The sequence below is a fragment of the Bos taurus genome, chromosome 8, assembly GCF_002263795.3.
Source record: "Bos taurus isolate L1 Dominette 01449 registration number 42190680 breed Hereford chromosome 8, ARS-UCD2.0, whole genome shotgun sequence".
NCBI lineage: Eukaryota > Metazoa > Chordata > Mammalia > Artiodactyla > Bovidae > Bos > Bos taurus.
This window is the reverse complement of record NC_037335.1, coordinates 70,658,471-70,671,901: the sequence shown is the minus strand read 5'-3', so window position 1 is coordinate 70,671,901 and position 13,431 is coordinate 70,658,471. Positions and strand designations below refer to the sequence as shown.

The following is a 13,431-nucleotide window of genomic DNA, read 5'->3' as shown; positions in this document are numbered from 1 at the left end:
GAAGCATACCGGGGCTGGAGTCGGCGGATACCCGTGGTGCATGAGCCCTGGCAGGCTAATCCCGTTCACCGCTCTGTGCCTCAGTTTCTTCATGTTAATTCCCACGGCTACTGTACGAATTAGATGAGTTCTGCCTACAGAACTGCAATGTATCAATAATAGTATTACTTCCCCGTAGCACTCTATCTATCCTCTGGCCATTCTGTATCCTGAACAAGCTGACTTAGTGCAGCTCAGGCAAAAATCCGCCTGGTTAAAGCTACCTCCTGACAGCAATGCATTTAAAACTACCCGGGAAGCGCGGGGCAAACTGAACGGCTATTACACAACCCATAAGAAAGGCTACGTAGCACGCGCTCTCCCTGCCTGCCCGCCTCCCTACAACAAAATGAGAAGGCAAATGTCACTGTAAATCTCACTGCCTCTCAGCTGCTCGGCTGCCAAAGGGCGGGCGGCCGGGCCAGCCGGGTCGGGGCCACGTTTCTCGGCGCGAGTATGGTTAGCGCTCCCGGCGGCGAGCCCCTCGGGGACGGCGCACGTGTGCGGGAGCCCCGATCACCCGGCAGCGGCCAGCTGACGCCACTCGCCGCGGCTCGGACACCGAGCGCGCCAGTGGGAGCCGCGACCAGCCGGGACCGCAAACCCTCCGATCGCGTGGCCAGACGTGGTAAGACTGCTCAAAGCCATACCGGCCGGCTCCGTCTGGAGCCCCGCCGCCACCGCCGAGGCCAGCGGTGCTCTCGCCTTCTCCTCGCCGGCGGCAGCGCCGCCAGCAGCCTGGGCCTGGAACTCGGCGGGAGCGGCGAAGCGGGGCGCCGGCTGGGGCACCCTCGTGGGCGCGGGAGGGGGGGGGGTTGCCCCCGGGGGCCCAAGCGCACAGCGGAAGGAGCTACGCGGCGCACTCCCAGGCGCCCCGGCTGCGCGCGCCAGCTCCCGGTGGGACCCAGGAGATCCGGGGGGCGCCGCGGCGCTAAGGAGAGCGCGGTTGCGGAGGGCTGCTTCCAGGCGGCTCCCGCGCGGGATGCATAAGCACACGCGTGCGCTCGCCCGTTCTCTAAAGTCTCCTGGCGCCTCACCTTCACTGAGTCTACCGGGTACATGACCGAGTGCTCCAGGATCCCGGCCATCGCTCCGGCTGTCATGTGGGTGGATAAGGAGGCGCTGGTCGGCAGGTTCTCATAGTCCTCCGACCCGGCGTCCTTGCAGCCGCCGCCGCCATCTCGGCTGTCCCCATCCATCCTGCGCGCCCTAGCCTGGCTCCCTACGCCGCCGCGGCGTAGCTCCATTCGCCGGCTCCGCGCGGCGCGGGAGGCTGCAGGAGGCGGGCGGGGCGGGGGAGGGGGCGAAAAACTTCACTTCTTTAAAGTGGGAACCACCTCCCGGGTGCTGCGGGGCCTGACGCCATGGCGGGCTGGGGTGGAGCAGAGGGGCCCGAGACACCAATCACTGAAAATGAAGAGACGGGCTGCGGCCGCGCCATTGGTGTGCAGGATAGTGGGGACCCGCCTCCCTGTGTGACGTAACTGTCCAGTGCAAATTTCCAAGCTACCGGACGGGGGCGAGAGGAGGACGTGGGGTGTCCCGGGAAGTCGTCTTACCTCCTGGTGGGGTGGTGCTGCCTGGCTTGGAGCAGGCCAGGGGGGCAGCTGCTGGGAAGGGTCACCCGGACCGCAGAGGGGGAAGTGCTTGCGGCTGGAGGGGGATCCGGAACAGCGGCCAGTCTACCCACAGACCCCGGGATTTTGTTGCCAACAGTATTGCTCAGCAAGCTTTGGCATTCCTCGGGCCTGGAGCAGCTAAGTTACTGCGAATGTCATTTATAGAGCAATTATTGTGGCTGGAGGAGGAGTGGGGGCGCACGTGGGGGTGGATGGAGTTCCAGAATTGAGGACCCACTGCGCGATACGAGGGGTGCACCTCCTTTTCTGCAGCACAAGAGCATGTACCGTGGAGGGAACAAAGTGAAATCTCGAGATCCTGCGCCAGGCTGCTTCGTTGGCGCGAATACTAAAGTTTTTCTTTCTCAAAAGAAAACACGTGATTCGTAGAGCAAAGTTTATTCCTCCTTATTCTCACAAAGGGGCTAAAGCCACACAGCCCTGGACTGGTGAAGACGATAAATGGTCACCAGGATGAAGCCCTTCTGAATGGGCACCTTCAGCACGTTTTCCTCGGGCAGGAAAGGCTTTAAACGCCTGGCCTCACAATAGAGAGAAAAGTGACGAAGAGAGTAAAATCTTGCAGCGTTGCATCTGCCTGGGCTTCCCCGGTGGTACAGTAGTAAAGAGTCCACCTGCCAAGCAAGGAGACCCGAGTTCCATCCCTGGGTCAAGAAGATCCCCTGGAGGAGGAAATGGCAACTCACTCCAGTATTCTTGCCTGGTAAATCCCATAGACAGAGGAGCCTGAGGGGCTACAGTCCATGGGGTCACAAAGAGTTAGACACAGCTGAGCAACTGAGTGCACATGTATAGTTCTTTAAAGACTCGGGTCTTCTAGTTCATAAACTCATCCCAAGCTATTAAATATCTTCTTAAATAAAGTGTAACCCAGGTTACTTTATTGTAACCTAAATAATAATGTCTTCTCCATCTGGGAGGAAGAGGGAGGAATCAAAAATTAGGGGAGTAACCTGTCTGTTTATCTAAGGCTCCCTGAAATGTGTGTCTAAATGTGCATGTTCTGGGCTTGAGATTTGGCTTGAGCTGATCAACTTTTACTGCATCTTATCCTGACTAGAAGTCAGGAAAGCTGTTCCTTGAGATATGAAAGGGTGGGGGAGACCCTGAAGATGCTGTATCTCCTCCTTGGCCTCACCCTGGTCCCAAGATTCGAGTCACAGTCACCCAGACAGCTCCCCGGGATTTGAGATTCAGTGATGTGAATAATGTCAATAGAGGCTTCAAGACCTAGGGGACTGTTTCTGAATTTTCAGTAGCTGCCAATAGTTGCTCCCAAGAGAAGTGCTAAAGATGGGATAGGTAAAAACAAGCTCTGCATTTAGTCATTCCTGGAGACAAATTTCCCTGCTTTTGCTAAAGGTGATTTTCAAGAAACACTGGTTAAAACCTGTTGATACTCATTTAAAAATAGATACCCTTTAACCAGTAAGTATTAACTCATCATCTCACTTCAGTGACCAACACTCTGAAAATACAGGATGCTCTTCAAAGCATTGTTCATAGTAATAAATAATTGGAAACAAGCTAAGGGTTCAACTAGAGAGGAATAGCTGAGCAATTACGATACTTGTGTTAGTGAAATATTATGAGGCCATTAATTGTGGTTATGCAACAACATGGGAAATAATTATGATGTAGGTAAGAAAACAAAGCAGAGTTCTATGAACACTACATTCACCAAGATGTAAATATGCACATAAGAAGAGTGAAGTGGTTATGGTGATAGTGATGTAGGATTACAGTTATGTTTACTATATTTTTCAGACAAACAATGCTTGTATTGTTTCTGTAATTGAAAAACATATAAAGAATGAAAGTGGATCATTCTTTGTAGGATCTACTCTCTCGATGGATGAGAAAACCCCTGAACTCTGCAGTGGTGATATTGGTGGAGAAAAGTCAGCCCGTAGATGCTTAAACGCACTCTTGGCATTTGTGAACATCCTCATAATCTTCACAGACATACAATTTTTTAAAAATTTCATTAAATGTTAAGCTGAAGCATTTAGAAAATCTTCAAAATATTTATTATGAATATTCAGTATTTTTTCTCACCAAATGTGGTAGTTATAGTGGTTTGGCCCTCAATACCTTAAACTTCTTCTTGTACTGTAGTGGCCAGAAAATTTAAACCACATTTCTTGCAGTTGGAGTCTGCTGCTGCTGCTGCTAAGTCGCTTCAGTCGTGTCCGACTCTGTGCGACCCCAGAGATGGCAGTCCCCTGGCTCCCCCGTCCCTGGGATTCTCCAGGCAAGAACACTGCAGTGGGTTGCCATTTCCTTCTCCAATGCATGCAAGTGAAAAGTGAAAAGTGAAGTCGCTCAGTCTTGTCCGACTCCTAGCGACCCCATGGACTGCAGCCCACCAGGCTCCTCCGTCCATGGGATTTTCTAGATATGACTTAAATTCTGACAGCTGAACTAGAGAGTTCTGGGAGGTGGAAGGCAAATAGAGACCACCATCCTGCTGTTTTGCTGTTGTATGCTGCCTAGCAAAATCCTAGACCCTTGGATCAGGAGCAGTTGGGGTGGGCAGTGGCTTGCCTATTACAATAGCATCACAGTGTCTGGACCCCAAGTTCATGGATGTTGAAAGGCAGTTGTGGCAATGGGAGTGGCAACAGGGAAGGTGGCAGCACCATAGCTTCCATAGGTGGCCTCCTACACCTTGGAGGATCCGGTGGGGCTTCCCTTAGGAAGCCAGTTACGAGTTGTGAGTCTGAGAGTCATCTCTGGAGACCCCGCCTAGGTTTCCCATTCAGCAATATTCTGTACAGTAACAAATGGGCATCATAATGAGGGAGGTATCTCTGGATGTCAGAATACAGTGGCCAGCCCTGGTGCTCAACCTCTGTGGAAGGCCTGCTGGGAGGGGGGTGACATCCCCCAGACACTGTGACCCAATGCTCTGGCTCCACTGCCAACAAGAAGGGAACATCACAGGGATGCAGGGACAGAGCTGTGATCCTGCCCTGCGGGGTGAACCAGGAGACTTGGATGACTTGCTGGTTCCAGCTGAATCTTAGGTAAGGTTCCTGAACGTTGAAGTTCTGAAGATGTCTTTGGTTCCCAGCTGCCTTCACCCAACTGGGAGTCCACTTAGAAGCAGGAAGCCACAGAGAATGTAGGGGGAATAGCACTTGAGTTGGAATCACAGACATGTTCAAGCTTGGGTTCCACCTCTGACCAGTTGTGTGACTCTGGCCCTTTTGGTTGGCTTGCTTCCACACCTGCTGACGATGAACATTAGTGATTAACACGTTGTTATTCAGTGGCTAAATCATGGCTGACTCTTTGTGGCCCCATGGACTGCAGCACACCAGGCTTCCATGTCCTTCACTCTCCCAGAGTTTGCTCAGACTCCTGTCCATTGAGTCGGTGATGCCATCCAACCATCTCATCTTCTCCTCCTGCCCTCAATCTTTCCCAGCATCAGGGTCTTTTCCAGTGATTTGGCTCTTCACATCAGGTGGCCAAAATATTAGAGCTTCAACTTCACCATCAGTCCTTCCAGTGAATATTCAGTGTTGATTTCCTTTAGAATTGACACACAGTGAAAGAAATACAGAAACAAAAAAATACAATAAAAGCCTACAATGAATTATATATAATTTGAGAGTGTTTGGAAGAAGGAAGACAGAAAGGAGTTAATGCTACACAGGGAAGACATTCAGGCTTTCTCCAAAATCTTGCTTTTCTCACAATAATTACTCAAGTCCTGACATCTGCCTACCCACTCATGCAATGCACGTATATATTAACACTCTGCCCAGAATTTAGTCAATGCAGTGTCTTCCCCTGGGGCTCTAGAATTCCTCTACCAGGGGTGGGTGGCGGGGGAGGGGTGCATGGAGGAACTGCATGGTGTGATGTCTCCTAGAGCATAGTGTGCTGGGTACCTGGTGTGGCTGTGCATTTTGCTTTTTTTTTGTTTTGCAATGTGCACTCCTCCACATTTTCATTAAAGTCAAGGGTTTATGTTGGGAGGGCTGAGAGGGCCACTAGACATGCAGGATCCCTCACTCATTTATACATCTGGCCCTGTAATCCCAGAAGCCTTTGCTTTCCCAAGGACAGCACTGTCTTTGCTGAGGAAGCAAGGACTGTCCTAAAAGCTATATCTGCAATTCATCCTTAGGGATGTGTCTCCTCTTGAGACCGAAGAAGAAATGGAGCCCTCCCACCAAATAAGAAAGGGGTGAGGGCAAGCCTCCAGGCACAGAAGACAGAGAGTTGCCTCTGTTTACTGGTCTTCCTTTTATAAAGGATGGTGACAAGAAAGGGTCAGAGCTAGAGGTTTAATCAGGGAATTAAGTGTTGCCCAGCTCCACTGGACAGTGAAGGAGAGAGAAGCCTGGTATGCTGCAGTCCATGGGGTCACAGGTTGGACATGACTTGAGTGAATGAACAATAGCAATCTCCCAGGAGCCTGCCAGTTTGTCGCAGACCCTGCTGCTTAAGCCCCTTGTGATAAGGCTGGAACCCCTTGCTGTGATACATGGTGGGATCCACAGACTCCCCGTCTTGTGGATTCCTGTGCCATTCTCCCTGGCAGCTGCCCCCTGCACTTTCATGGATGAGGCTCAACGATGCCAGTTGCCCCCTCCTCACATCATGGTCTCTGCACTGTGGTCATTTCCACTGTCACTCAAGAGCTCATCACCTAGTGGATGTCTCAAGGCCCAAGGGTGGAAGGGGGAGCAGGGGGGAGAAGAGCCCTGAGGCCCCAGTGGAAGCAAAGTATTGGCTCAGTGTTGGGTAGGGTGTGCCAGAACGGTGTGTTTGCATGGTGATCTTGGGCCCTGCATGGCCACCCACCAAAAGAGGTTGCACCTGTAATCTTTCCCTCTCCTCAGCCTTTTCCCACAAATATACTGAGTCCTTTGTAGCCTAACAAAATCCCTCTTTCTGGCTCCACACCTTAAACTATTGCCCTATTTTACTCCTCTATCCTGAAGTCCCCAAAAGAATGATTGCCTCAGCTACCCTTCCTTCACTAGACTCCTGAAGACTTCCTGTGGTTTTTATCTCCTGCACCTTTCTAAAGAAGCTCTTGAAAAGGTCACCCATGACCACACTTCCAGATCAGCCCATCTCTTCCAGCACAAACCTCTCAACCCAGCCTCCCCTGGAATTCCTCCCTTATTTCCACTCTCTTCCTGCCCTTCTAACAATGCTCTCTGCCTCCTTCGCCGCCTCTCCTTCCCCATAGGATGTCCTCAGCGCCCCTTATCTTCCCTTTGGTCCTCGCTTCAGTTTCCATTTTCCTATTCCCAACCCTGGCTGGGCTTTCAATTCTGACCATTTCTCTGCACTCCAGTCCCATATTTTCTTGTGCTTCCCAGATACCTCAGTCAGTTCAGTTTCTCAGTAGTGTCCAACTCTTTGCAACCCCATGGACTGCAGTATGCCAGGCTTCCCTGTCCATCACCAACTCCTGGAGCTTGCTGAAACTCATGTCCTTTGATTCGGTGATGGGTCTTTTCCAATGAGTCAGTTCTTCACATCAGGTGACCAAAGTATTGGAGCTTCAGCTTCAGTCCTTTCAATTAATATTCAGGACTGATTTCCTTTAGGATTGACTGGTTTGATCTCCTTGCAGTCCAAGGGACCCTCAAGAGTCGTCTCCAGCATCACAGTTCAAAAGCATCAATTCTTTAGTGCTCAGCTTTCTCTATGGTCCAACTCTCACATCCATACATGACTACTGGGAAAACCATAGCTTTGACTATATGGACCTTTGTCGGTAAAGTAAGGTCTCTGCTTTTTAATATGCTGTCTAGGTTAGTTATAGTCAAGGAGCAAGCGTCTTTTAATTTCATGGCTGCAGTCACCATCTGTAGTGATTTTGAGGCCCAAGAAAATAAAGTCTGTCATCGTTTCCATTGTTCCCCCCATCTATTTGCCATGAAGTGATGGGACTGGATTCCATGATCTTAGTTTTTTGAATGTTGAATTTTAAGACACCTAGCTCCACCTGAAGCTCAGACAATGGAGCAGGGTCCTAGGGCTATCATCACAAAACACCCTAAATGGGCAGCTTGAAACAGCAGCATCATACTGTCTCACAGCTCCGGAGGCTAAAAGTCCAAGGTCAAGGCATCGGCAGGGCCACCCTCCTTCCAAAGAGTCTAAGGAAGTATCCTTCCTGACCTGTTCCTAGCTTCCTGTGGCTCCCTGGCAATCCTCGACATTCCATGGCCTTAGATGTGTTATTCCAGTCTCTTCCTCCGTTGTCACGTCCCTATTTGTCTCCATGTCTACACGCACATTTCCTTCTTCTTTTTTTCTATATTTATTTATTTAATGTATTTATTTGGCTGCATCAGATCTTAGTTGCGGCGCAGGGGATCTTTGTTGCATCATGCAAAACGTTTCATTGCAGGACAGAGATTCTCTAGTTACGGCGTGCAGGCTCAGTACTTGTGGCACATGGGCTTAGTTGCTCTGTAGCATGTGGGATCTTAGTTCCTCTGTAGCATGTGGGATCTTAGTTCCCCAACCAGGGATAGAGCTTGCATCCCCTGCATAGGAAGGCGGATTCTTAACCACTGGACACCGGGGAAGTCCCCATTTCCCTCTTCTTGTTAGAACAGCAGCCATAGTGGATTAGGGGCCCGTGCTACACCAGGATGACTTCATCTTAACTTGATTGTATTTGCAGAGGTATTTCTAAATAAGACCACAGGTTCTCAGCAGACATGCATGTTGGAGGGGCACTACTGAGCTCAGGACAGGGAGGTAGAAAGACTAAAGCTACAGACCGAGGTGGGAGATACCTGGGTTCCAGTCCTGACTCAGATTCTTTGCCCCCAGTCCTTTGATCTGCGAAAGGAGGAGCTGGACCCAAAGAGGTTCTGATTGCCCTCCAGCTGAATCTTTCAGATCTAAAACTGAATTCATAATCTTTCCTCCTACTTGGTAACTCCTTCTAATGCTACTTTTTCCTGTACATTTTACTTCTGTTTTACCAAGTGACAGATCTGCAAGTTCAGTCATTCCTGACTCTTCTCCTTTTGGATCCTTTCAACCAGGGGAAGATCAGGCCTCTGAGAGAATGTCACTTACAGCTATGGTGACTATGTAATTTATCATCCAAACTGGGATACTTTTTGAGTGACAAGGGGCATCTGTGAGCATTCCACTAGGACAGAAAAAGGTAGCTTTGGAGAAACTAGGATATGGTCACCGTACTTCTAGCCAGACCTTGCTTTTCCATCCCTGAAAAGTGAAAGTGTTTGTCACTCAGTCGTGTCCAATTGTTTGGGACCCATGTAGTGTAGCCTGCCAGTCTCCTCTGTCCATGGAATTCCCCAGGCAGGAATACTTTAGGAAGTACCCATCCCTGAACATCCTCCCTAAACCCATGGTCCTACACCCTCCAAAGGGAGGGCTCTTCAGGTCTCTACCTGTCAAAGGTGCTCATTTCTCAATTCAGATGCTTCCCCTTCCAGGAAGCCTTCTCTGACCCTCAGAAGTGAGCTGAACCCCACCACTCTTTCATGCCTCCTTCATGGCTGTCCCAACCTTCCTTTTATTCTTACAGTTATATGGTCTTAAGTTCCTTGAGGATGTAAATTGAGTGAACAATCAAGATTTATTGCAGGAATAAGCGTTTCCTTCAAAGGAAGTCCATATTCCTATAAAATAACATTAAAATTGTGCATGCATCTGTGATCTCCAAGAAGTTAAACCATGCTGTACCATAGATCCCAAGGCTCTGAACACAGAAAGTTGGTGGAGAAGAGAGAAAAAGGGGACATTTGCTTTTCTTCCAAAGCACATGTCACAAATGCTAAAGGAAGGTGCTACACTTTTCTTGGGAGTGTGGATTTGCAAAGCTTGAGAAGTAGAAGAGACTTGGAATATGGCAAAGCCTATAAGCCCGTGGTCAGAGCAGCCTGGCAGGCTACAGTTCATGGGGTTGCAAAAGAGTCGGACAGAACTTAGTGACTAAACAACAACATAAACCCAACCCACAAGTGACCAAAGAAATCTAACAGGTAAAATAACTTGTCCACGGACACAGGAGTGCATAGTGGCAGAATTGGGGTAAAAACCCAGGTGTTCGATTCAGTACTTTTTCATTCACCTGCTTTTGAAATAACCCTGGAAGCTGATAAGACTCCTTTATTGCCGTCATTAGTCTTATCTGAGATGCCTGTTTGGTAAAAATCAATAGTCATCAATGCTCCTCTCTAGTCATGTTGACATGACACAGCACATTAGCACACGGCCATATTTGCCAGATTCCACAGGGCAGTTTGAAACCGAGCCCTACCATCATTAAGAATTTGTTGGGCTTCCATGGTGGTTCAGTGGTAAAGAATCTGCATGCCAATGCAGGAAACACAGGCTCGATCCCTGGTCCAGAACGATCACACACGGAGCCACAAAGCCTGTGCGACACTACTATGCTCTAGAGCCCGGGGTCCACAGCTTCTGAGCCCACGCCCTGCAACTACTGAACCTGGCGCTCTAGAGCCCGAGCTCTGTAATAAGAGAAGCCACCGCGTTGAGAAGCCCGGGCACCACAACTGGAGAGTAGTTCCTGCTCTCTGCAACTGGAGAAAAGCCCACACAGCAACAAAGACCCAGCACAGCCAAAAATAAAATAAATAATTTTTAAAAAATTTTTGGGAAAGGTAAAGGATTTGGTGTTCATGATCCTCCAGGAAGCATAGTTGTCATATTTCCAGATGGCTGAGCATAGCAGAGGAGCTCTTTAGGAGGTGATATTCCCATATCTGGAACCTCCAGGGCCTGTTCTTCCCATGGACAGATTCTGGTCTTTCAGTTTCAACCTTAAGGTCATTTCCTCAGAACAATGTAAACCTGTCCCACAGTCTCATTTTTAAAATCTTGATTCTTTTTATTTGCTTTTGTTTTGGCTGCCCTGGGTCGTCTTTGCTTTTGCTCAGGGTTTCTCTGGTTCCGGTGAGTGGGGGCTACCCTTCATTGCAGTGCGTGGGCTCTAGAGCACAGTCTCAGCCGTTGTGGCACCTGGGCTTAGTGGTCTAGCAGCATGTGTGATCTTCCCAGACCGGGATAGAATCAGTGTTCCCCCACTGGCAGGTAGATTCTTTAACCACTGGACCACCCAGAAGCCTCATGATCATTTTTTTTAAATGTATAGCACTGATTACTTTCTTAAATTATCTTATTTGATTATTCTGTTTCTTGCTCTCTCTTTCTATTTCACACACACACTGTAAGTTTCAAGGAAATAGACACTGGATATCACATCTTCACAGCTCTGTCCTCGGTGCCTAACACCATGCCTGGCACAAAGTAGGCTCTGACTGAATAAATGCAAATGAATTAATAACAATCACCTCTTCCAGGAAGCCCCCCTGACCCTGAAGCCCTCACAGCTTTCTTCACTGAACTTCTCTAGGACTGTGTGCTACCTCACCTTCAGGACATTTATCACTTACTTCCTTGTACTGTAGTTTGTTTCAGTACACATCTTAGTCCCTCATCTGGATCCTAGGTCCTGGAAAGCAGAGTCTCTGGTTTATGCTCCTTTATAGACCCAGAACCTAGCACAGATTCCCGCACAAAACAGGGCAGCAACTGGCTTGTGTTTAATCAATCGAGGAGGAAACAGAGCATAGCAGAAAAGGTGCACTTTGAATTCAAAAGTCCTGACTTATCACTTACTACCTAGCTGTGTGTCCGTGGAAAAATTACTTAGCATCTCTGGGTCTAGTTTCTCAATTGTAAAATGGACACATTAATTCCTATGTTGTAGGATTAAAAAAGAAATATAAAGAACACTTTATACGTATGTGTGTGTGTGTGTCTGTGTGTGTGTCTGTGTGTGTGTCTGTGTGTGTGTATATGTATAAATATATTTGGGGGCTTCTCTGATGGCTCAGTGATTAAGAACCTGCCTGCAGTGCAGGAGATGAAGATTCGATCCCTGGGTTGGGAAGATTCTCTGGAGGAGGAAATGGCTACTCACTCCAGAATTCTTGCCTGGAAAAAAAAGAGTCAGACACAATTTACAGACTAAACAACAGCAACAATATATATATTCAGAAATGTAATTTCCCCATTTGTGTTTGACAAGTGTTTGTCAGCTCTTACTGTGGCCATGGACATTTTTCATAGCATGCTAATGTTTATTAAGGATTTTCTGTCTCTTAACCAGCAGTTAATTTTGTTTTTTAAGAGTTTTTTCTTTTTCTTTTTTTTCAAAAATGCTAGTCTATAACATTTTTATCAAAATGTTTTTGATACATGCAAGCATATTTAATGAGGGCATGAACACGACTTGCTGTATTTAACAGCAGTGCCCAACATTTTTGGCACCAGGGACCGGTTTCATGGAAGACAGCTTTTCCACGGGCTTGGGGCAGGTTTGAGGGTAGTTTGGGGATGATTCAAGCACATTACATTTGTTGTGCACTTTATTTCTATGATGATTACATCAGCTCCACCTCAGATCATCAGGCATTGGAGACCCCTGATTTAATAGACTTCTTTTTCATATGATAATTGCTTGCTCGCTCAGTCGCTCAATTTGTGTCCAACTCTTTGTAACTCTATGGACTATAGCCCGCCAGGCTGCTCTGTCCATGAGATTTCCCAGGCAAGAATACTGGAGTGGGTTGCCATTTCCTCCTACTGGGGATTTTCCTGACCCAGGGATTGAACCCACGCCTCCTGCGTCCCCTGCATTGCAGATTCTTTACCACTGAGCCATCAGGGAAGCCCCCATAAGATCATGCTGCTGCTGCTGCTGCTAAGTCGCTTCAGTCGTGTCCGACTCTGTGCGACCCCATAAACGGCAGCCCACCAGGCTCCCCCGTCCCTGGGATTCTCCAGGCAAGAACACTGGAGTGGGTTGCCATTTCCTCCTCCAATGCATGAAAGTGAAAAGTGAAAGTGAAGTCTCTCAGTCATGTCCGACTCTGATCGACCCCATGGACTGCAGCCTACCAGGCTCTTCCGTCCAAGGGATTTTCCAGGCAAGAGTACTGGTGTGGAGTGCCATTGCCTTCTCCGCCATAAGATCATAAAAAGGACCAATTCAGATTCTTACCATTTGCGTCAAGTTCACAAAAGTCACTTCAAAGAGCTATAGCCTTCTCTCAAAGTGCATCAGTTTGGCATGAGTAAAGCATGTTTCTTTTAAAAGGCTGTGCACTTACTCAGGTGTGAGGTTTTTTACAATGTTGCACGTTTATCCAGAGGGAAATACAGAGAGGCTGCTCTGTCGTTTAATCACCTGGGCTGTGACAGCAGTGTGCTCAATTAATCTCCGTGTCTCTCCATTCCCAGATGTTTGGTGTCCAAGTCATGCTAAGCAATGGCAGCTTGTTGAACTCTGGAGAGTTTTCTTTATTCCTTCCTTTCATTCTCCCTTCCTTCTTTCCTTCTATCCTTCCTTTCTCCCTCCTTCCCTCCTCTCCCTTTCTTTCTTCCCCCCAACCTCCCCCCTCGCCCCGCCCCCCACCACCACCCGGCCAATGATAGTTAGATAGATAGTTAATTCATTGAACCACTTAGCAGTTGTGGCGAACTTTTAAGCACTTTCTCGTATCTTATTTCATTTGACCCTTAGGGCTGTTATTATAGAGTTAGATGGAGAAATGCTGGCCATGTAACGTTATCTTATGGTTGGATTGATTTGTAAGCTGTACTACCCAAGGAGGTTGATTAATAGAGCTAATATAAGCAAGAAAGGAGGTGTGACATATTACGCTGTCCTTGACCAAGTTTGGTTCAACTATTTTTTTTT

The 13,431-nt window shown here is 48.3% G+C and overlaps 1 protein-coding gene and 1 long non-coding RNA gene across 15 annotated transcripts in view; one reads left to right on the top strand and one right to left on the bottom strand.

The window, feature by feature from the left end:
* LOC523756 (solute carrier family 25, member 37) overlaps positions 1–1,418 on the bottom strand; it is a 41,052-nt gene extending 39,634 nt beyond the window's left edge. Inside the window, 1 exon segment of the mRNA NM_001034549.1 lies at positions 1,077–1,418. Coding sequence (NP_001029721.1) covers positions 1,077–1,286 — 210 coding nt within the window. The 5' untranslated portion in view covers positions 1,287–1,418.
* LOC107132707 (uncharacterized) overlaps positions 361–13,431 on the top strand; it is an 81,557-nt gene continuing 68,486 nt past the window's right edge. For 9 of the 14 annotated variants that reach the window (XR_009495618.1, XR_009495613.1, XR_001500868.3 and 6 more), the window contains exon 1: positions 361–667. This is a non-coding gene — a long non-coding RNA (uncharacterized lncRNA). Of the gene's footprint in view, positions 668–1,505; positions 4,709–13,431 lie in introns of those variants that run through there. The other 5 variants (XR_009495614.1, XR_009495616.1, XR_009495615.1 and 2 more) reach the window with 3 other exon arrangements.